The sequence below is a fragment of the Euprymna scolopes genome, chromosome 11 (assembly GCF_053919585.1).
Source record: "Euprymna scolopes isolate OS-2025 chromosome 11, ASM5391958v1, whole genome shotgun sequence".
In the NCBI taxonomy this organism is placed as follows: Eukaryota; Metazoa; Mollusca; class Cephalopoda; order Sepiida; family Sepiolidae; genus Euprymna; species Euprymna scolopes.
The window spans coordinates 46,001,064-46,025,666 of NC_136492.1; the positions used below are offsets into that span (position 1 = coordinate 46,001,064).

Sequence of the window (24,603 nt, forward strand, 5' to 3'; positions counted from 1 at the left end):
TTCAATACATACCTGAGGTTTTCGCTGCCCATCAGTTCCATGAGATCGTTCAAGTCAAGTGATGGAATTTTCATGGCCTTTTTGTCTAACATCTTGTTTTAGTACTTTGTCATTTTTCCGTTGGAGTTTGTCTTTTTTAAGGTTTTGTTTTCATTCTGTTAACCACATTCGGAAACTTTTTGATATCTGGAATATTACAGTGTCGAAAAATGTTATGGCACGTTTGCAAATCATGGACGGCAGTTTTCGATGGGACTATACATTTTATCTTCTATTTTTTCAATATCGAATAAAGTTCTATTTGGGTCTACAACTTTTCACTTATTGGGGTTAAAATTATATTCGCACCTTATTTAGTGGCAGATTGTACAGAAAATATATTTTGTTTAAAGTTCGGAATTAGAAGAGCGTTTTCCACAATACACAAAGTTTACATTTATTATTTCTTAGCAAGACTTTAGCATCGCCTCTCTTCAAAACAGTATCGTTTACTCGACTGTCGTCGGTTAGCTCTATAAAGTAACTCTGAGGGTTAAAACTGAGATCAAAATTTATAAAATCTGATTCCTTCGTAATTATATATGCCGTTGCCTCACAGTCGACAAGAAAGTTGTTATTGTTAACGTACACGAAAATAAAAATGTATGTTCACTAATGGAGCTCTCCACATGTTTGATGGAGTCCCCTTTGCAATTTTTGTATCTACATTGGAAAAGTTTTGGTTGGGTCGTCTACAATCATAGCAAGTAATGTTCATCTTTTTCTTAGGAGAAAAATTTGCTTTTGTAAAAGTTGTGGTTTTTATTTGGATTAAACATATAATTAAATTTTGGTGTTTTTAGATGAAATTTTTGAATTTCATGATACTTGGACATTTGTTTTTTTTTTCTGTGATCATTTTTCCATTTCTTCATATCTCCTTAGTGCTACCTTGAATCAACTAAAAGTTGTGGGGTTTTCTTTCTTATGTATCACGGTCGTAAACGGCTTAAAGACACTGGGCAACTCTTTAAGAACCATGGAGATCCACAGACTATCACAAATAACTTTGTTAGACATTATTAAACATTAGACATTGTTTCGGCCCTCATAATCTGTAATCGCCTGGGTTTCTATACGGTTTAGAGACGTCAGTTCAGTATCTAAAGAAATACAGTTTGTATTTTCTTTTAGATAAATAATGTACTTTTAATATGTTTAATGCTTTGCAGCCATCGTCCAAGTCTTTTCACATTACCAGGGATAGGCTTCTGTCATTTAAGCACTCTATTAATTCTGCAAAGTTGCGTTCTTTTTTTTAATAAAATCAGTGTTGTTTCAATTTTCAGGTTGTACCCGAATTACTTTGTGTAACTTTTTAATTTGTAAATATCCCAAAAGTTTCACTTGCCATTATTCGAATTTCGATTCCGATCCATTCAAGTAAACTCTTTTACTGGGTCCATAACCTCTTGAATTGAAAGCCATGTTTAATGCCAGAAGAATTTCCGATAGGTAGTCTTCCTATACAAGTCCTGGAGATGAAGAGTTTTTAGTGGGTAGTTGTTCTGTATAAGTCTTGAACCTTTAAAAGTTGGCGAAAACAGGCATGTAAAAACTCACATAGGATTACATTACTTCTACACGAGTGCAGCTTTCCGTTTTCGCCCATTTCGTTGGTGTGGAAATATAATTCAATTCATGTGGAGACTAGAGGCTAAAAAAATCCATTCGCTGCCAGGAAGAGACAAGATGAGATGAAACTAGAACTAAATCGTCTATCCTTAGCTAACCCTTGCTTACCGAGCCAACTTGACTTACATTCTTGTCTTCATGTGTTAATGAAGCGTTTAGTTGATTTGATTATATTGAAGATGTTATTATTTTTGTATAGAATTCTGATGACTATTTCAAATCAACTCCATCAGATAGATCCAGATATGGGTAACTCTACAAATGGCTTTCTCTCATCTTTGACAAGCGATCCTTTAACTCGCATCAATCTTGCTATAAATATTTTCTTTGTAATGTTTTTTTTCTATATAAATAAAATACTGGAGGATACTTTTCTACTTAGAATGTTTAGAAAATTTGCAACCTTAGTCTCTTCTCATTATTTGAACTGATTTACTGCTATATACTAAAATCTAAAAGAACTATTGCACATAATATACACTATTATCTAATCCTATTTATTCTAATTTCCTTGACGGACTTTTTGCTTTCCTTTTGATCTTGTGTATCTATTCAAGTAGCCTCTGGCATGAGTTATCTGACTGCCTTCTCTCAGCTAGGGAAACAAGAATGAAATTGAAATAAATGTGTAATTTCTGGAAAAAGTATATTGTCTAACTTAAAACTGTGAAAATATGAAAGTTTTTATTTACCAAATTATAAATTTTTAATAATACTTTTGTTAAATGTAAATTTTATTAATCTATCAGTAAAGTAAGTTATTAAATTAATTGAATGCAATTGTTTAAAGTTAAAACTTAATTTAAATAGTTACATTTATGTGTCAAATCACATAGGCAGAAGATATCTTGTGTGACAATTTTATGATATGGGTTGTTTAAAATATGAAAAGAAATTTCTGATAAAATTTTAAATTAGTTAAAATTATAACACAAACACATCGCAAAAGTCAACCGATATTTCGATCATGGAATTGACCTTAGTCTTTTGTAGAAAATAGATAATATACATATTCCGATCAAATTCTGTGAAATATTTTTCCAGTAATTGCCAAAAGTTATTTTTCTTACCATCAATTCTGAATCGATCCAATTCGATCTCAACGTTTTGACATTCTTAATATGATTTAGAAGCTTGTTCCAAAAACACATTACTATATTAGGACAAAAAGCGAATTGGTCATGTCACTGAGAATTTCATAAATAGAAATAGTATTTCTTTGGTTGATTTTTGCAATTAAACTGTTTTATTGAAGAAATAGTTATGTATTCTTCTACCTCCACGCCTTTAGATCAAAGTAGCAAAACTTTTGTTTATGACAGTAGATATATATTCTCTGCCCATCCCTAACCATTGAGACTAGGTTTATCTTGAGCATAGCGCTATTTTTGTAATAGAAAAATGATTAAAAAAAAGATGGTAAAAAATAACTATCATAAAAAAAATAAAATTATCCAACTGTGAATATTAAAGGTTGTTATCCTAAGCAAAAATGACAGCACCAATCCAGTCTGAGAAGCTTTGAATTTTAAAGATTCCCAGGTAAAGAATCAATGGTATTATATTAATCTTGTTAGGATCATCAGGGCCTAGCTCCCTCCTTGTGTCAAGATGGAAAACTATAATTGAAAACTTGCAAGAGATTCAGTATACTTTATACAACGATTCTGGTACCTGAATGGTTCATTCTTATCACTCCCTGGCTATAAATATAATCGTCCAATTCAGTCTTATATTAAAAATATTGCAACAGTTTTGTTGAAGGAATGTTAATACTTTCAGATGAAAAGAATCTATGATGAAGCAAAGTTGTGTCTCTAAAATCAGAAAACATATTTAAACATGAGTAAATGGCTTCCTCAAAAGTCACAATAAGAAACCCATATATGGTATGCTGAGTATCACATGACATCACGTGTGTGACGAGAAACTAGTAGGGTTCACTGATGTTGCCAATTATTACAGATGTTGAAAAATAAATTGATCGTTAGTTTTTCGCTCAACAGACAGTTTTGCTGAAAGAAATTACCTTTCTAAAACATCTTTCATAAATTCTCTGAATAATATCACCTCATACAAGCTGCAGATCTTTCAACCAAAGAACCGTGTGACAGATCTTCATTTTTCCAACCAATGTAATCAAAATCATTTTACCTCCTTCTTTATCACAGCAACGTCACTTTCTGAATTAGCCAGTCATATCTCCCTTTAAGCTAAGTAATTAAGTGTTATTTCAATTTCCATAAGCGTTTGCTCCATCCATTTCAAGGAGATTGTGATTTCTCATACACATGCTGTATTCATGAACTTATTCTGCTCTCAAAAACACTTTTTCTCCCTGAAGTAGAACGTTGCCTTCTTCAGATCCGCATCTTGATAATCATGCATCCTTATAATTCCAAGAAATTATAATTATCTCAAACCAATTTTATTTCTTTTCCTCAACATTTTCTTGTTAGTTCACTATTGTTGTTATTGCGCTCATTTAGTTCACATCTCCAGCTAATAAACCACATATTTTTAATACAATCTCTTGAGTTATTGGTGTTCTTTTAGTGTGTTGTGTTTATCATTGTCACTAAAACGCAAAACTATATTTGAGATGGATAACCATTTTTTATCTTTCTTTTATTTTCATTTAAATCCCGGAAAATATATTGTCTACCCCTTGGAATAATGTGTTTCCTTGCATAACATGTTGTAGCTGGATCTATAACGATTAAAAATATTTAGTTTCGATGTCTTAACAGTGAAAGTTTGTCAGAATTAAAAATGACGTTCGGTAGTTTAACTAGATTGCTGTATTTACCTCTGCTTTTAAATACATGTCTATTCTTCTTCTTAAAGAATTTTAAAATATCTTCAATCTTTTCTTATTCAAACGCATTTTTTTTAAATTTCATTAATTTTGTACAATCATTCCTTTTTGTATTCGTTTTATAATTTTTCTTATTTAGTTTATGTAGGAAAGTCACCTACAAAACCCCATAATTTTGAGCGTGCATTTTTTCGCTTTTCATATATGGCTGTTTGACAAGCAAAACATCAAAAACGCTTAAAATGCTCATTTTGATTATTACAGTTTATAAAACTGTTAAATATTGCTTTGAATGAATGAAATAATATTGAAAATTCCCAAAATTTGATTGAGAATTTTTAAAACATTGTTGACAAAGCGAAATTAATATTATTCTCGCAACTTTTCGACCGATGTAACCATTAACATACATTAAGTGTATCTTGTTGAATTCAGTAATCTGCAGAATTTTGAATGGAAATTTATTCAATCAACATGGGTTCATGGTACAATAGTTAAAGTACTGTCTTACAGAAATTTAAGGTCCATTCCTCAGTGTGGGCAATACTAAGAATACGATTATGAATCATTTCAAATTTCTGCTTGATCATGGCTAATAGAACGAGAACAAGCTATCCCCATGGATTAAATAAATGGTTTGGTCAAAATTGCGTTTAGATTCACAAATTTGATATGAAGAATTTTGAATTTTACATAAAGATTCCTGAATTCCAAAAGACACCTCAAGAAGATCGCAGGTTACACCGGTCAAAATGTTGTGAAAGTAGTATCGAAGATGAAAACAAAAATCAAAACATAGAAATTATCATCCCTCATCTCTAAAGTTGTTGATAAAGGAAAATGAATATCTTTATTTGAAGAACCTAATTGTTATCCATTCTGTCTGGTTTACTTCTTCCTCTTTGGACACCTATCACTTTGTGAATGTCCTTTTAAACAAATAAAAACTTCCTTTGTAACTGTCTACTGCAGCTGGAACTGATCCAGATTACTAAGATTCTCTTTGAATCATGTTGGCACTTGCTTTAATTGTACGTTTCCATTTTGGACAGAACAGCTGTTAAAAGATGTAAACAAAACTGTCTCCAAAGTTTTCCACCGAGATCAATGTCTTCTTTGTCTTATTTCTCAGAGTCTAATAGACTAATCAAGTTATTTGACACTATAAACTTTTACAAAGGATTATAATAAAAAGCATTCAAGATTTGTTTTTATGATGAGCAACGTAAGAAAATCCGAGGACACAAGAAAGCAGAATTTCCAATATCTTTTTCAGAAACATTGTTAAAGCTCTTGTTGAACTATTCGAATAGGAACAGATTAATCAGATACCGACTAGTGGTATAGAGTGAAACAGTAACTCAAACCAAGATTTAAAAAAATAAAATGATGCCTTTTAAATTGTATACGTAAGTCTATATTAATTAGTCTGTTCCAAGTTAAGACAGAACCAGAAAAATACACATTTTCAGTAGCCGTTTTACATGCTGCCATTTGTTGGACGGCCGGTCAGAAATATATTTACAAATTAACCTATTTTTGGCCAAGTCCTTATTCATCCGCCTTACAAGTAATTACTTACAACTTTTATGTTTTACCTAATCTTTGCATACCAACTGTTCTTGCTACCTCAACTATTCTACTTCTATTATCCAAATAACTTTCATCCATTCTTCCATTGTAACTATGCCTTAAAGTCTCTTTTTCTGCATACATGTCTATGTTCAGATTTACCTCCAAGCTTGATATGAAGATTTTTGAGTTTAACATAAAGATTCCTGAATTCAAAAAGACACCTCAAGAAGATCATAGGTTACATTGGCCAGAATTTATCTTTATGATTCGCATTATATACCTTCACCGAGGTGCGCGACTTGACACACAAAAAAACAGCCTCTTAATCACCTGCTAACGCATGCGTCACTGTAATGTCCAATGACAACAACAACAACCTTCTCACTCAACCTGCCTTTTATACCACTATCTCAATCCCTTCTCTTGCGCATGCGCCTGTAGATTCCTGACAACCTCGAGACTTCCGCTTATAAAAACCCAAGTTTTGTTGTCGCGCATGCCTATACAAGGCACAAACACGTGGGCATTTGTTTTGTTGGTAAGTACTACACTCCCCTCTGATCTGATGATCACATTGAGTGCACTCCGGGGGTGGCCTCTTAGTTCATTGGCTTCTGCGAAGGGTGTTATTTACAATCTCGGATTCAGGTTCTGGTTCTGGTTCTGGTTCTGGGTGTGGTTTTGGTTCTGGTTCTGATCCTGCCTGATCAGACGAACTACAATTACCACTCTCTTGCTCGGTGACCTCACTCATCAGCAGCTCATCATCTGATGATTCATCGCTCTCTGTAGTTGTGGGATGTACTTCATTAGCTGGGCGAAGATCGCGCACATGGCGTGGGGTTCCATCAACAAGGACTGACTGCTGGCTGACCACTCCAGATATTCGTCCTCGCTTGAACTTAGTGGTGCACCGGTTTCCAGGGGGTCTAACCCAAACTGGATCCCCTACCTTGTATTTGTCATGACTCTCCTCGTCGATTGGTTGGACAGTGTCAATGCCCTTTATCCTAACACGGTATTTGTGTATGGCATTGACCGGTGCTGTTGTTAGTGTCTTCCCATCCTTTGGTGTGATGTTATACCAATATGTGGCCTCCGTAATGGTGCATTGCTTTCTGGCAGCAATTCTCTTGATGCTGCGATGACTCCTCTCAGCAATACCATTCCCTGATGGCACATGAGCACATCACAGTCGTAGTCGGACACCCCACTCATTCAACAACTGCCGAACTTGGTGGCTACAAAAAGCAGCATCGTTGTCCGTCAATATCTCTTCTGGCGCACCTCACTCAGAAAAGATAGATGACAGTTGGCAGACAACATTCGCTGAGTCCTGCCTGGTCATTTGCCGCCATACCGCAAAACGAGTGGGTCTACAGTCGATAAGGGTTAGAAAGGGCTTACCACTGTAATGGGTAATATCCATCGCTAATCGTTGCCACACATGCTCAACTTCCAATCGCCCCTTCTGCCATTGCTCAGGTGCAGGATCGATAGACTGGCATGCCTCACAGTGCTTGATGATCTGCCTGACATCCGCCCTTGTCACTGCCGGGTCCACACGCCTCGCAAAATACAAAGTTCTTTTGATACCTGGATGTCCACTCTGCACATGAATTCTTTGTATTTGGCATGAGCTAATCGCGCCAACTGCGCAAGATCGAGCAGCGAACTCCATGCCCGTCTTCACAGCTTCATAACATTTGTGAGGCACACGGGTTAGTTGGTCTGCACGATTACAGTGTGATGCCACGAGCGTTACACTCACCGACAGGTCATACTCTGATACCAGACTCTTCAGGGTGTTTAGCCTCCGCCGGATTAACATCTCACTGACTGCCTAAGTGCGGACTCTCGTTCGTCCCGAAAGAGTGTCAGACACCCAGTGGTAGACGCAGAGAGAATCCATGTACAAGTGTAACTTCTTTGACTGCCATTGCAGTGCCAGATTTAAACCCTTCACAACAGCATCCAGTTCTGCCAGGTTGATGTGTTGAGCATCATTCACGGGTCGCAGCCAGCACGCGTCTTCAATTACATTTCCACGTTGCTCCAATAACACTACCAATGCCAAAGAACTAGCGTCAACCCACACATTCACAGTGTCCCCATCGACAGACCATTCTCCACGGGCAGGGTCCTCCTTGTTAACTCTTTCTAGGGTCTCTGTTGTCATCAGAGTTAAAAGAGCATCATCAGATACATCATCCCAACCTGTAGTTACTAAACTTGCCCTGCGTTTGATGACGCCCACAGCTGCTCGGAGCCAGCCACACGCTGGTAAGTGACCAATAAGTTTCCCACACAAGGAAAAAATAGTCCGCCGCGTAATAACATCAGGGATGTTTGGAATCTCACTGCCACGCCTCCATCGTAAGGTACCGTCTTTCCCGCAAACGTCCAATCCTAATACCCATGCACCATCCCTTAGACGTTCAGGATACTTGCACTCCAACCTGAATTGAGCTAACTTTTCTCTGACGTGCGATGCAGATTGTACGTCTTCATTGACGTACACATCGTCAATATAGGCCGATGTTGCATCCTCAGTGGTCTTTTCCTGGGACAACACTGCATTTACGATGGTCTTCATGATTTGCGGTGCCACATTCAGCCCAAAGCCAAGTCGAGTAAGGCAGTATCTCTGACCCCGGAACCACACTGTCTGGAATAGCCACAATGTCTCATCCACTCGCACCTGCAAATAAGCCTTCCGCAAGTCTACTATAGACACATTGAAGCCCTTCTGGCGCCATTCTCTCAGCTTGCTGGCGCACACGTCAGCATCGGCAGTGTACGTCTCAATGTATCTATTGAGTTCACGATAGTCCTGCACCGGACGAACTTTTGATTTGTTATGCTGGACTACCGCCATTAAGGGAATCAGACCCTTGGGTGGTCCCAGCTTGTTGGGGTAGGGGATCAGCCATCCATCCTGGATCCATGCCTCAAGTTCCTTCTCGTATTCATTACGGGCCTTGTCGGATATCGAGTACTCTGCAATGCTATTATTGAGTTCGGTTGGCGCCCTTCCTTCTATCCACTTCCACGATGCAGTCCATGCTTTTTGGTGAGGGTCGTAGTCCACCTTAAAATCAGGCCGATCAATGTGAACTGCAGCACACACTGGGGTTTCCAAAAATCGCACAGTCCCATCTCTTCCGATAACCACTCCCCCCAATGCCTTAATAGCATCATATCCCAACAGTACGTCAAATCCCAGCAAATCCCCTCGCATCACCAGCACATTAATGTCTACGGCCACACCAGAGTCTGTGTGGACTTTGACAGTTCCGGCTCCACAGCAAGCTTGCGTAATGCCACCTATTGTGGTTACTTTGATGTTCTGCTTTGTCCAGTTTCGACACAACTTGGATCTCATGATGGTGTATGAGCACCCGGAGTCGAGAAGAGCTGAACAAGGCACTTGGTCCACGTACACATTTATTGTCGGTTGCGCCTCAATTAAATCTTGTCCGGGGAACAGGGCGGCGCTGACGTCCTGCCCCCTGATGCATTTCCCGCACAATTTTGGGATAAATGTCCATAACTACCACATTGGAAACAGCGCGGGCGCCCCCGCCCCTTGTTAGTACAATTTCTTGCAAAATGGCCTCGCTGGCCGCAACAGAAACATCTCCCATTGGTCGTGGGTCTCAAACTGGGACTCTTTTCAGCATTAGTCTTGGCTGCCTGCGCCATCATTACAACCGGTTCCCTCAGGTCCTCCTCATCTCTGATAATGGCTCGAGTGCGTTCTAACAAATGTTCCATGGGCGTTACCGATACGCTGGTGGAAGCCCTCAACAGTTGCTTAACATGGGTGGGAAGGCCGGCCACAAACGCATATGCTAGTGTCTGCTCTGACACTCCATTGCCAAATAGAACTGCAAGTTTCTTCAGCTCCGTTAAGAAGACGTCCACGGTTTCTCCTGGCATGAGCTTCCTAGAGGCAAATGTTTTGTAGGCCGTGCAGGGATCCATGGCAAATGCCTTGTATAAAGCATTTTTTATACAGGTAACATCAGCCTTCTCCATGGCACTAGGTTGCTGATATACACTTAGGGCGCCTCTAGCCAATCTCAGGGGAATCACGGTATGCACCCCCTTTACTTCACAGAGGTTGCAGGTCAGCTCAACCCTTTCGACCCAGTCGACAACAGAAGTGGATCTGTCGAATTCGGGTATCAGTTTTAAATCAAACTTTGCCCCAGCCATAGTTGTCCAGGAAAAGAGACAAAACGAAATAGCCGAAATAGCTTATGACCTTCACCTTCACCGAGGTGCACGACTTATATGATCTTCACTGAGGTGCGCGACTTGACACACAAAAAAAAAAACAGCCTCTTAATCACCTGCTAATGCACGCGTCACTGTAACGTCTAATGACAACAACAACAACCTTCTCACTCGACCTGCCTTTTATACCACTATCTCAATCCCTTCTCTTGCGCATGCGCCTGTAGATTCCTGACAACCTCGAGACTTCCACTTATAAAAACCCAAGTTTTGTTGTCGCGCATGCCTATACAAGGCACAAACACGTGGGCGTTTGTTTTGTTGGTAAGTACTACACATTACACATCCATCATTTTCTTAGCATTTCTCTACATGTAACACATATCTTCAATCTTCACTATAGTCGATATAATCAATATAATATAATCAATTTATGTTGCATCAAAAAGAAGAGGCTACTTTTATGTTTTTACTTTCTTTTAATTACTCTTTTCTTCACACAAATATCTATGTTATGACTTAATCTGTTCTTTATTTTATTTGAATACTTGCATGGCTTTCACACGTCTATTCATATTGTTTTACTTTTCATTATCACCAGTATAACATCTGACACAACAGGAATTGTTCTGCATATTCTCTTTAGTGCATGTATTAAGTAATACTAAGTTTATGAGTTTGATTATTTTACAAATGAAACACCCTAAATCACTACGTATAATTCAGCTATCAGCAATAAGAAAGGGGATCAAGAACTAAATAAATATTATTATATGCAAGTTTTAAAAAATTACACATGATAATATTTATTAATATTATTATTATAATTATATTATAATATTTATTTATATTATGTGTAAGTTTTTAAAACTTACACATAATAATATTTATTTAGCTCTTGGTCCCCTTTCTTATTACTGATAGCTGAATTATACGTAGTGATTTGGGGTGTTTCATTTGTAAAATAATAATAGAATTTATATATTGAACCAGACATTTTTCTTTATTTGTCAAGGTAGATTTAAAAAAAGTTGTTTGTCTTATAATAGAACACGTGCTACCAAATACATAACATCGCTTTAACTTGACTTTTATCTTACTGGACATGACCCTTGAGATTAATATCAACAAAATAATGAAAGGAAAAAATCTTGCTCCAAAGAAGATATTTTCAAATATGGAAAGTCATAATTTATAAATAATAATAATAATAATAATAATAATAATAATAATAATAATAATAATGAAAACTCTTGAATGTGAAGTATGAACTACAGGCGCAAGCCAGACATATAGAAACTGCTACAGAAGTAAAGAACAAAGAAACACCATGTAAAATCATGAAAACTGAAACTGTATAATTGTAAGTTAACTCCCCCAACCCCCAGAAAGCATTTTGTAGTGTCACCATAAACTGGCGCTACACTAAATAATCAAGGAAAGTCAAGGAGGAGGGAAAGACCGAGGAGAGAAAGCACTAACCTGAACTCTACTGGATAAGTGCAAAGAGGACTGGGACTTTGGAGAGGCTTATTGCTACCAGAATTCCAGTGAAGACCAATGGTCACTACCAATGAGAAATCAATGGTAAACGGCAAATGCAATAGCACAAACTAATTTGTAAAGGTTATCAAAAGAAAGGGGGAGTACTGAAAAGGGGACCTGTTTTCAATTAGACTCCAGGTTGTTCCCACAGAAAATTCTTTGATTATGGCCTGTATGAAAACTCCTAGTGAGTAATAATAAATGATTCTATTCATTTTAAAATTTCAATTATAAAAATTCATATATGAGGCTTCAAAAGATATGTGTTATGACAAAGCATTCAGAAGAAATTATGATTAAACCGCATTGAAACACAAGATCCTGTCAACGTTTATCGATGTTAAGCCAGGTTTATACTTAGATGGGTGACCATTTGGGAATTCTATGTGCTATAAGTAAACACTATACTCACGTGTATAAATGGAAATAAGCCTTGCTAAGAGTATAAACAATGACAGACAAGTTCATTTTTTTGCCTAATGCTATAGAGCGGAGGTTAAGTAATGGTCATATGAGCTTTTAAGTTTATAAAGAAAATTTATTGAACCAGACATTTTTCTTTTTTTTGTCAAGGTAGATTTTTAAAAAGAATTGATTGTCTTATTTTATTCTAGGCTGCTCAAGAAAAAGAAGAACTGCAAAGAATTGGTGATGAATTGGATGCTAAAATTCGCAAAACTGAGAAGGAAAATCTTGCACTTAATAATACTATTGAAGTACTCAATACAAGCAATGAAAGGTTTAGAACATCCTTTAATCGTGTGTCTGAATCAAGTAAGTACTTATCGAAAAAAGCTTATTAATACAACATTACAGTTGTCGTTTATCGCAATGCTATTGTTTGTATTTGTTTAATCATGATATAAAAATGCATTTTCTTTATAACTTTTATTTTTTATTGTAAATCATTGGGTTGTATCCTATTGAATTTATAAATTTATGTAAGGTAGACATGACCTTGATTTAATCTTATTGTCGTTATTATTGCACCAAGGCTGTGACGGATGTATTAGAGAAAATGTTATGGTAAATGTAGTCTTTTAGTATAACTCAAAGTTCTAAATGTGTCTTTCACACCAGATTTAGATGAATAATGCTTTTATAGTTAACCATATATTTCTTTACGGCATTTTTAATACAAATAAGTTAACTAATATAAATATATTGAAAAATATAATTAAAATTGCTATACCATAAAATATTTAAATCCAATCTGATTAATCTCAATAAAGCAGCTGTTCCATCGTTTGATTTAGTGACACGGCATTGAGTTTATTATTTTTTAAAGAGATGGGTACTATTACAATAAATTAAATAACTCATCATTAATTACTATATACGCTTGTTTAAGTAAAAATAATAATAGTATCAAATATTTCATGTGGGTAGATTGACTCTCATTTCTTTTAAAAGAAAATTAAGATATCATAAATGATTACATCTTAATAATGAATTCTCTATTGTTTATATAATTCTGTGCTTCTCTACTGTAATTTATCTTGCAAAGCTGCAGCATTCAATGTGTTAAAAGCTTATGTGATGTTTTTATCTTTATAAATAAAGCCAAGTTTTGTGTGTGAATAATAGAATAATACAAAACATGCGCCGTGGATTTATTTTATTTGATATATATATAGAGCAGTAAAATTGTGATTTTTAATGAAGATAGAAGACATGGGTTCGAATTTACTTTATTTCGTCGAAGAAATTGTCATGACTTTAATAATTTTCCTTTATGAAGAATCTGTTAAGATATGAAGTGACTTAAGAAAGTGATAAATTATCCAAAATAGGATAGAAAGTATAAAATGCAAAGTTAGAAACGCATGGGGCGATTTTTTTATTCGCCTTTAGCAAAGTAAGATTTATAATATACTAGCAGGACCTGTGTACCGGCGTTGCATGGTGGAAGTATGCCCCTACGCCACCTGTGAAAAAAAAAAACAAAAACAAACAAAAAAAAAACGAGCAACATTTGTTAGTGAGAGATACTGCCGATCCAGTATAATAGCAGGCACTGGCGCCCGTGGCTAAAATGAATGTACTGTGGCGAAGTACTGACGCATTTCATATATATTTATATATTGAAGAGTTTAGCTTCCAAATAATCGACTATATTTTCTAATGATTTTTTCTGAAAAAAAAAAATTGCGAATATTATTAAATGAAATAAGTAGTGTAAATACAATTGTTGGCAAAAAAAAAAAGCGCAAATATCTGGAAGCTAACCATTTCAATTTAGTTGGCAAAAAACAAAAAATAAGTTTGTTTAATTCGTTCAATAAATTTCCGTATTTATCTTTTGGCAGAATAAAAAAAAACAATGTCATTGTCATCGTTGTCATCGACAAAAAATCTTTATTATAGCGCCATAAATAATTGAGAGTTAAACTTCTTAATATATAAATACCTATGTAATGTGTAGTTTTGAAATATAACCAATGGACATGCAGTGTGTTTAATGCTATAAGAAATCAGTTTTGTCGATGTTTTGACAAAGACTTTGTCATCGACGAAGATGGCGACATTGTTTTATTTTGTATTATTAGGAAAAATCGGAATATAAAAGACGCAAATATTTGGTAGCTAAAATATTCAATATTTAAATATATAAATAATGCAAGGTTTTCAAATATTACCAAATAATCGAATATATTTTCTAATAATTTGTTCTGAAAAAAAAAATATTACAAAATATTATTAAAGGAAATATTTAGCGTAAATACAATTGTTGGAAAAAATAAGTTTGTTCTATTTTGTTCAATAAATTTCCGTATTTATCTTTTGGCATAATAAAAAATAACGCAAATATTTGGGAGCTAATCTCTTCAATTTAGTTGACAAAACTAATTTTCTTTTAGTTTGTTCAATAAATTTCCGTATTCATATTTTGGCAGAATTAAAAAAAAAACACAATGTCTTTGTCGTAATCAACAAAGACGTCAGTGTTTGTTTATTTTAAGTTTTTAGGAAAAATCTTAATATAAAATGTTCAATATTTAAATACAAAAGTAATGCGTCGTTTTCAAGTATCACCAATGCGCACACACAGTGTGTTTAATGATATAAGAACTCAGTTTTGTTGATGCATTGACGAAGACTTCGTTGTTGTAAATATATCTCTTAGCAACGCCATATTGTAATGTTACTAAGCGTTCGTTTATGAAATGAGAAACTGGATTCTGGAATATGAGAATTTTTCAAGCTCACCCAATCAGAATGGATGGAATTTGGCGAGGGGGACGTTATTATTTATGATTAGGGAATAGGAAAGATTATGTTATTTCTATCTATATATAAGCTAGTTACGATCGATGTACGCACAGTACCTATGGAACATGTAGAATTGTATCCAGTGACAACAACAACAACCTTCTCACTCGACCTGCCTTTTATACCACTATCTCAATCCCTTCTCTTGCGCATGCGCCTGTAGATTCCTGACAACCTCGAGACTTCCACTTATAAAAACCCAAGTGACAACTGTTAGTGGTTGTAAGACTAAATATTTAGAGAGGAAAATATAGACTCCTTTCTCTGAAGATGTTGCGATTGTAATGGTGTTGCTCGTCAGATGCAATGGAGCATTTTATTATCACGACTAAATTTGTATAAAATGGTGTTCGAAAGCTACATAAGATAGTGGCTATTAGGCTAGATGTATTGAATTTGTATTTGGCCTTTGTTGTTGCAAACCTACAATACTTGGGTTCAGAGGGGAATTTCTGCAGTCATTTTATAAGAGGATGCGAATATAATATGGGCAATAAAAAATATTATGCAAATATAATTGACAATATTTTATTTATTTTGGATGATAAAAACGCTATTTCACGATGCTCTTAACATCAATCTATATCATTTACTTTTTTTACAAGAAAGTCACCGCTTGTTAGGATATGAAGGCCATTCGTGGATAAGGGTTAATGAGTGTAATATGGTCACTCAGACAACAAATTAACGATCGTTCATTGGTGGAAATTAGGTAGAATTTTATTATTTAAATCAAAAACTTGTTTACATTGGACTTGAAAACGATTGTGCTATAGTCAGCTTGGAAGCAGGCCAGCAGAATAGAGTTCAACAGGTATGCAATTCTAGGAAAAAAGCTTTCTTTTGTAAATCAGTTAAATACTCTAAAAATGAATAAAAACGAATATTTCTCTTTTTTTAATTTTAGCAATTGAATTCTTTTTAAAAACAGTAAATATTTTTTGTATTCTTATCAAAATAACTGTCAGCAACATATTCTTAAAGTAAATAAATTAATGTTAATTTTTTTTAAATGTATTATTTAAAATTGTGCTGTTTTAGTTTATAGGATGATAAACTTTGGATCTGAAACAATTTTTCAAATCGTAAAGTCATAATGTTTTACCTTAACGACATCAGGTTAATTACCTATGGTCGTTGGACGATCTCATGTTTTGAATGTGTGTGAAAGTTGATGACGTATATGAGAACAGTATATTCCTTAACATATTATATTGATACATACATTAGCTAGTTAGAAATAAATGTATCTTGCTGGACTCGTCTATCAAGCTTTTCATCGATTTGCTTCAGATGATCAGACACCATCGAAATACATTAATTAGCAATTTCTTTGACACTTTGAAGTGAGTTTTATTCAACAATTGCTTCCATTGTCAAAATTGCATAACTCATACCTTTTTCATCTTGAAGGTTATCATTATCACTACAGAATTCCTGAAACCATCTTTGTACTTTCCATTTCCTTTTCCTCTTCCTTTGTACTTTCGATTGCCAACACTTTAGAAATAATTGTGACCAAGGATGAAAACCTACAGGAAAAATATGTTTACTTTGCTTTTATCTTTGTTATCTGCTTCAAACTTCTTTTCTGATAGATAGTACTTGAAATTTATTAATTAAGCATGTTAAATTGTGTAGAAAACACTGCAAAAATAGAAAATAATGACATCTTTTAAAGGTGAGGCGAAAATAAACCAATGTGTGTCAAACAATTTAATGGAATACTTCATCCAAAACGGTTTCATATTATTAACTACTTTAATAAGTTTAAGGAGATTGTATCTCAAAATATTTTATTAATGACTAGCGGGGGCTACCCGGCATGCCCGGGGGTGTTTGGAGGTTTGTGTGGTTTTGGGTAAATCGAAACTCCGGGGGGGGGGGGTTAAAATAATAAAAAAATGTTTTGGTAGGTGAGTATGAGGATCGAACCCGAACCCTTAAGGCAAAGTTGGAAATTAAAGTGTGAAAAAAAAAAAGTGCGACGTTAACCACTAGGCCACCGCAACATACTAACGGAAAGACGTTTGAATTTATTTAATTACTTAGAATTTGCAGGTGCACGTTTTAATGACTTAATGAGGTCAACTTTGACTGCGGGGTAGTATCTTATTTAATGCGGGAACGCTTTTTTTATTTTTATTTTCCCAAGATGTTGGGGGGGGGGGCAGCTTGCCTTGTCCAAATTGAATAGCAATTGTCTGATATATGGAAAATATTTCCACATTGATCAAAGCTGATTGCTTTCGGACATTTCTGGCGATCGAGACCGGAAAAATACCGCCAGAATTAGTGTTGCTTTTATTATACGAAAAAGCCTAATCCACACGTGGCGAGTGAAAACTGTTGAATATTTATCTTCCTAAAGTCGAGCAAATTAAATAGACAAGCGACCTCCGTTGTTAACTCATAGATATTATGATTTATATGTGATATAAAAAGTTTTAAGAAGTTGTGAGCCGACAGACCGCTTCTCTGGAAAAAGCCTTTCTTGGACATGCACAAAAAGCGAACATACATACACACATTTTCGCTTTTATATATATAGACTAGCCTGGGTGCCCGGCGTTGCCCAGGTGTTTGGTTGGAGGTGTGTGTTGAGCAAAAAAAATGAAAGTGGTAGTAGGCAGGCAGGCTCGAACCCGTACTACAAAAGAGGAAAAGAACATAAAAACAAAAAAAAAAAACTGATGTCTTTGCCATTGCATCCATTGCCAAACCAGAAGTGGTGAAGGTTAAATTAAGGTTATTCAATTGAAAAGAGAGGATAACTTTGGAAAATAGCGGCGAAAAAAGCGACCCTCTTTGTAAAAAAGTTGCCAGTTGTGGGTGAAGGAATTAATGTTGTCAGCCAATTTTTTTATATTTGTCCGACGGGTCGAGCTTCAAAACGATACTGATCTCGTGAAAATCCGTCGCCTCTGTCGAAAGTTTTAGGCAGACATACATGCATATATTTAAACAGACAGGTGAGCTTTATATTATAGACTAGTGGGTGGGGGTGGGGTACCCGGCGTTGCCCGGGTGTTTGGAGGTGTGTGTGGTTTTGGGTAAATCAAAACTCCGGGGAGGGGGGGTAAAATAAAAAACAGTTTTGGTAGGTGAGTATGAGGATCGAACCCGAACCCTTGAGGCAAAGTTGGAAATTAAAGTGTGAAAAAAAATCGTGCGATCTTAACCACTGGGCCACCACGACATACTAATGGAAACATGTTTGAATCTTTTTATTTAACTATTAAAAACAGAATTGACACGTGACCCCAATAAAAGTTAACTCTACTGTTTCTATTTGACCTCATTAATGAGGTCATAGAAGTAGCATATTTAACTTTTGCTCTGCTTCTATTTGACCTTATTAATGAGGTCAAATAGAAGGAGCAGACTTAACTTTTGCTGCAGGGCAGCTTTTGGGTTTGTTTACCAAACTTTGACTGTTTTTTTCCCCCAAATGTGGGAAACTTGCTCCCCATTGTCCAGATTGAATAGCAATTGTCTGATATATGGAGTTTGGCCCCACCTGATTGCTTCTGGACGTTTCCCAGTGCGATTGCCAGGAACAGTAGCGCTTAGCTTTGAATTAGTTTCGCTTTTTATACGAAAAAGCTGAACAAACACAAGACGGGCTGAAATAGCAATAATTTTGTAAAAATCGACGTAAATAAATCTAGACGCTACACGCATTCCCAAATCCTAGATATTATTATCTAGGGGGTATATAAACAGTTCTAAGCCATCGTAACCCCCCACCCACCCACCGGGAGCGTCGGTGAAAAAAGCCTTTGTGAGACATACATGAAATGGTCACACACATTTTGCCTTTTATATCGATAGAAGACTAGCGGGGGTACCCGGCGTTGCCCGGGTGTTTGGAGGTGTGTGGGGTTTTGGGTAAATTAAAAACTCCGGGGGCGGGGGGGTTAAAATAATAAAAAAATGTTTTGGTAGGTGAGTATGAGGATCGACCCCGAACCCTTGAGGCAAGGTTTGAAATTAAAGTGTGAAAATAAAAAATGTTTTAATCACGAGGATCGCAGCGGTGTACAATTTTTCCTCAATGTAAACTAAATGTTGTATAAATTTCGATTAGAATTTGAAAAATCAAAACAATGCAAAATTATTTTGTCTATATTATTTACGCTGATAATACAGGGCGTCCAAAAAGTAACTGAAGGATTTTGAACTTAAATAGATTCTTTATTTTTGAGTAGCGAGGGGTACCCGGCGTTGCCCGGGTGTTTGTAGGTGTGTGTGAAAAAAAACAGGTGCCCGTGAAAAAGAAAGCCTTGACGACGCGCTGTTGGAAAATAGTAAAGTGTGAAAAAAAAAGCAGATTGATTGACGTGACGGCGATAGCTATTCAGCAGTTAGGATTTTGTGAGGGACAGTTTTTAATGAGGTCAATAAATGGGTTTGTTTGTTTTTAAAAACCTGCTCCCTCGGCTCGAAATGAAAGCTACCGTCTGATATGACGAAATCGACATTGACCAAACGTTCACTGGCTGTGATTAGAGTCGAATTTCGCTTTTTGTTTATAGCAAAAACCGAATGTAACGCGTGCCGATGCGGGAAATGTGGAATAATTAACGTTTGAAAGTCAATAAAAATAAATAGACAGGCGAGCTCCGTGGTTAATTGCGAGATATTACAATTTATAGATGATATAAAAAGTTTTAAGAAGTTGTGAAGCGAGCGCTTTTCTGAAAGAAGCCTTTTGTGGACATCGAGGAAAAGCGTACATACATACATACATTTTCGCTTTTATATATATAGATGATATCTTTTGTAATTTTAACACAATCTGACTAAGAAATTGGGAGACTTAAGAAATGCATAATTCAAACGATTTATTTATGAAAAATGTCTTTTAAATGTTGCTCATGTTTAGATTCGAATATTTGTGTTCTTTCCAACACATTATTCATGACAGATTGCAGAATCTCTGGATTGTGATTTAACTTCCTTATTTCGTTCCGCGAAATGGCAAACCTCTTAACGTCAAACCCCAAACCCTGCAAGAATTGAAAGAAAACGTAAGGAACGAAATAAGGGAGTTAAATCACAATCCAGAGATTCTACAATCTTTCATGAATAATGTTTTGGAAAGAGCACAAATATGTGAAACTGAAAATGGGCAACATTTTAAATACATTATTTTTCATAAATAAAGATTATTTGAATTTTGCATTTTTTAAACAAAATTCTTTGTTTTAGTCAGCTTGTGCTAAAATTACAGAAAGATATCCTCGAAAATAGAGAATTTATTTAAGTTCAAAACCATTCAGTGACTTTTTGGACTCCCTGTAGAATGCCTTTTTAAAATCTATAATAACACGGTAATATATATATATATATATATATATATATATATATATATATATATACACACACACACACATGAGCAAGTCCTTGTTTATGTAGGTCTGGTTGATGACCACAGGTTTTTCACACTTTGTATTCTTTTCCCAACACAGCAAGCCAGCTTCCCGGTTTCTAGTGTTGATTAATATAGTATGCCAACAAAAAAATCAAATAGCCCTAATAAAATGAACATCTATCGCACACATACTATATCCTCATCCAGATTTTTTTCATAAAGAACTAGCTCATATAAAAAACACTAATAAATAGCAATTTTCCCAACAGAATAGTCGAGTAACAAATATAATTATTAATAAACTTCATACACGGAAATAAAAAAAGGAAAACCCAAACGACACCCTCATTTATATTATAAAAAGCAAATGTACTAATTATACATGTGACGGAAAAGCAATAATTAATCAAATACACCGATACACTAAACCTACATACAATCTACTATACAAAATTTTAAAAACTAACTTAGTAATTAAAGATAACACCTTTAACTCAATCCTAAACCAAATAAACATAATATGTGTTCACCCGCCGTTACGAGAATGCATTCCTAATAACCAAATTAAAAAATATAGTACTTACATTGGTCACATAACAACTGTCTCAGACATCTTACATTTATTTATTCTATACCAGTGCAATTCAACGCAACATCATATCACACAGCAAAATATTCCAATCGGTCGAGATCAGAAAAATTCTAACAACTAACATTAATATTACACATACAAATAATTGTATACATGGATTAAAAATACTAGAAGCAATATTTAAAAAAGGGAACAACCCAAGATCAGCAAAAACAACGTTTTATATCGGTTCCAACATATTAAGCATCTTCCATAATTCTAAATGATAAATATACAAAAAATAATAATATAGCTAAGCAAAAATTCATAAACACGATAAATACACAAACATATATTAACTGACTCAATATTTTATTTTTTTCCTTTTCATCTTCTCCAGCTAAAACTTCAGAAAAAAATAATCAAATCATGAAAGAAAAGAAATAACAGCAAGCTCATAGGAGAAAAAAAATAACAATCGCAATGATCGAAAACGTTTTAGATGACCAAAAACAAAGAGCCCTTTGAGCCGTACCACACTAATTACCACCTAAGAGTCAAAAGCTTGTTGGCCATGTTCAGAGGCACTTGTGATGGTTGAAAAAGAAACTTTGAAGCCGTATTAGAACAAGACCCGAAAGCTTGTTCACCATCTCGAAAAATCTTACTGCACAATGCTATACACATTTTGAATGCCAACGGCATTTTTCGTTCTGAAATAGAACAAAGACATCCTTTTCACAAGTATATTTTCAAATATAGTACTGGCATTTTATTTTCTTCAATTTAATCATCCCGAGGAAGTCTTGAAATAAAGACGAAACATTGATAAAGATATAACTTGATTTGTTCCTTTTTAATCTCTCCATCTCACCGGAATATCATTTCCATTATTCTCGTCGTATGTACATACAATATGCATAAATATATCATTAATAAACAATTTCAGTATCACTATAATATTTATATAACATTCATATTATTTCATTGGTTGTATAGTACGTCTTACACCTGTTTCATTGAGTGGAATAGATTGACTAAAGAACTCATTAGAGACCCATATAAATCCATAAGAAAAATAGTTTATTATTTGTTTTAATTGAAAAGCACCAACGGTGGAAAAGGAAATAGTTTTCTTTCAAAGTTATTAGAGTCAACATTTTTTTAATTACTTATTATAGGTTATTTAGAGATCTTTCCAGACAAAAGCACTTTAAACATAAATGCCACAAGGAAAAAATTATTGCGTTTATGTCGCCATCTTTTTATTAATTCTCATATATATATATATATATATATATATATATATATATATATATATATATACAAGAACTGTGGATCTCTGCCTAATCTTAGAAATCTTTGGAAAACTAGTAAGAATTTACTACCGAACCTTACCTTTTTTTCTGCTTTCCAGCTGACTACAATATAGTTTTCTTCAAGTCTAACGTAAACAAGTTTTTGATGAGCTGTTCCATATAAGTTAACAAATTTACCGAATCTCCATTACTAACGGTTACTATATTGTCTGATTTCTACTGTACACTCGTTACCCTTATCCTCGAGTGGCATCTTGGCCTTGATAAGTGGTGATGCTTATGTAAAAAAAAGAATCTCCTAGGTTTAATAGTTTAAAAGTAATTAGCAGATATGAAGACAGTCAGACGTCATTCATACAAGTGTAAATTACGAAGAAAATAATAATAAAAACAATCAACTTTGAGATAAATTTGTTTAAGAATGATTTGATTACACTAAATGAACCAATGTAGTTTATTGCACACACACACACACACACACATACGCACGCACACACACATTATACATTAAAATCTTTATCATCCTTTAACCTTTCTAAAGTTTCTCCACTATCAATAAATCTTAATTTTTAACTGTCATATTATATGATTTAAAGTTCTATGTTGTGTAACTTACTATTTTTAAGATAAAAACATACAATAATTTATTCTCTTATTTATATAAAAACTTAATTTATCATAATACCCATAATCTAGTAAGCCAATCATATATTATTAGAGTAATAATATGATAATCTCACCAATCATTCATCATTATTGGAATAATATGGTCATCCAAACAATCGTAATCAGTGGGTTTGTGATTGGTCCAGTGTATATTGTTACAGACTATGAAGTTGGCTATGTTGGACTGAGGTCATATTAGATCTATTGTGTTTAATTACGTTTGCAAACACTTGGAAAAGGATGACTCCTAAATTTCGCCCAAATCAGGGTAAAATAGTGACTTGCGGTTAACTAATAACCGCTGAAAAAAGGTATTTAACTTCAAATTGATATGATCATGAATCTACCAATTTATATATCTATAAAAGTGAGAATGTATGTGTGTGAGTACACTTCTCAACCTATATACTCAACGAATGTTTGATCTACAGACTTGAAATTTGGTATATAGGGTATTCAGACATGTGGAAAACATTTTCAATCGATTTTCATCCGGAAAAGGGTCTGTTAAGAGGCTAAAAATTGAAAAATTGGTACTTGGGAAATCATCATATTATTATCTGTTTGTCAACTGATTCACGAGGTTTGAAAACATTTTTTAAAGGTCATGGCAAGCTGGTCTAATGGTTATCGTACTTGATTCACTGTCTTTATGTTTTGGTTTCGATCTCAGCTTGAGTATTTTTTTTTTTACTTACGAGAAGTGAAATATTGAAAAAGAAAAACATGATACTCGTATATACATGTCTCAGTTTCTTTTTGTTTGTTTTTACTTCATTTTTTTTTAAAGGCATTTAATGTTACGTTTAATACCTGGCAACGCCGGGTACATCTTCTAGTATGTTATGAAAATAACTTATACAAACCAAACTAAAATCTTAATGAAGTTTAAAGAAGAAAATGAATATAAATCATTTCTAAGCTTATCCACATTGACTGCATCAAAACAACCCATCAGTTCTTGGTGTATACTGCCTTGTTTCTTTAGAATCGATATGAGATGATAAGGATCATCTAAATAGTTCGCTCGATCATTCTTTTTGCTGTACAGGACACATCATGAGAAGAGGTTTGTGACTGGATCGTCATTATTTCTCATGATTAATATAAAAACACTTGCACTTAAAATATACAGTTCTTAATTTATCTTGGGTACATGCTTCAGGCAGAGAGAAAAACGGAACAAGCAGGTACTTAGCCTACCTATAATTTTACCACGTTTGGTCCGCGTCGTTTCTGGCAGACTTCTTCCCAATTTATTCCACCCAGCATGTAAGGAAATCACATGTTTTTCCACTCCCAGTACCCATGCATTCTAATAAATCTAATCTATAAACCATGAACTTCCAAGAGCTTAAACCCTGTCCTTAGTGGTCTGTTGAATTGATTGCTTCAATATCATCTTTATACGACACTCTAACATGTTTTTGTATTCTTTGACGACATTCACATAGGATTCAAGATCAGACAGATAATCATGCATATATAGAGAAAGATTAAAAATATTTGTTCTTATTTGCGTATATATGAGAGACATTCCAAA

The 24,603-nt window shown here is 34.7% G+C and overlaps 1 protein-coding gene across 2 annotated transcripts in view; it reads left to right on the forward strand.

Annotated features, from left to right (window-relative positions):
• LOC145287850 (coiled-coil domain-containing protein 39-like) overlaps nucleotides 1-24,603 on the forward strand; it is a 2,493,216-nt gene that overhangs the window by 1,193,084 nt on the left and 1,275,529 nt on the right. For both annotated transcript variants that reach the window (XM_080135726.1, XM_080135725.1), the window contains exon 16: nucleotides 12,469-12,628. In XM_080135726.1, coding sequence (XP_079991852.1) covers nucleotides 12,469-12,628 — 160 coding nt within the window. The remainder of the gene's footprint in view (nucleotides 1-12,468; nucleotides 12,629-24,603) is intronic.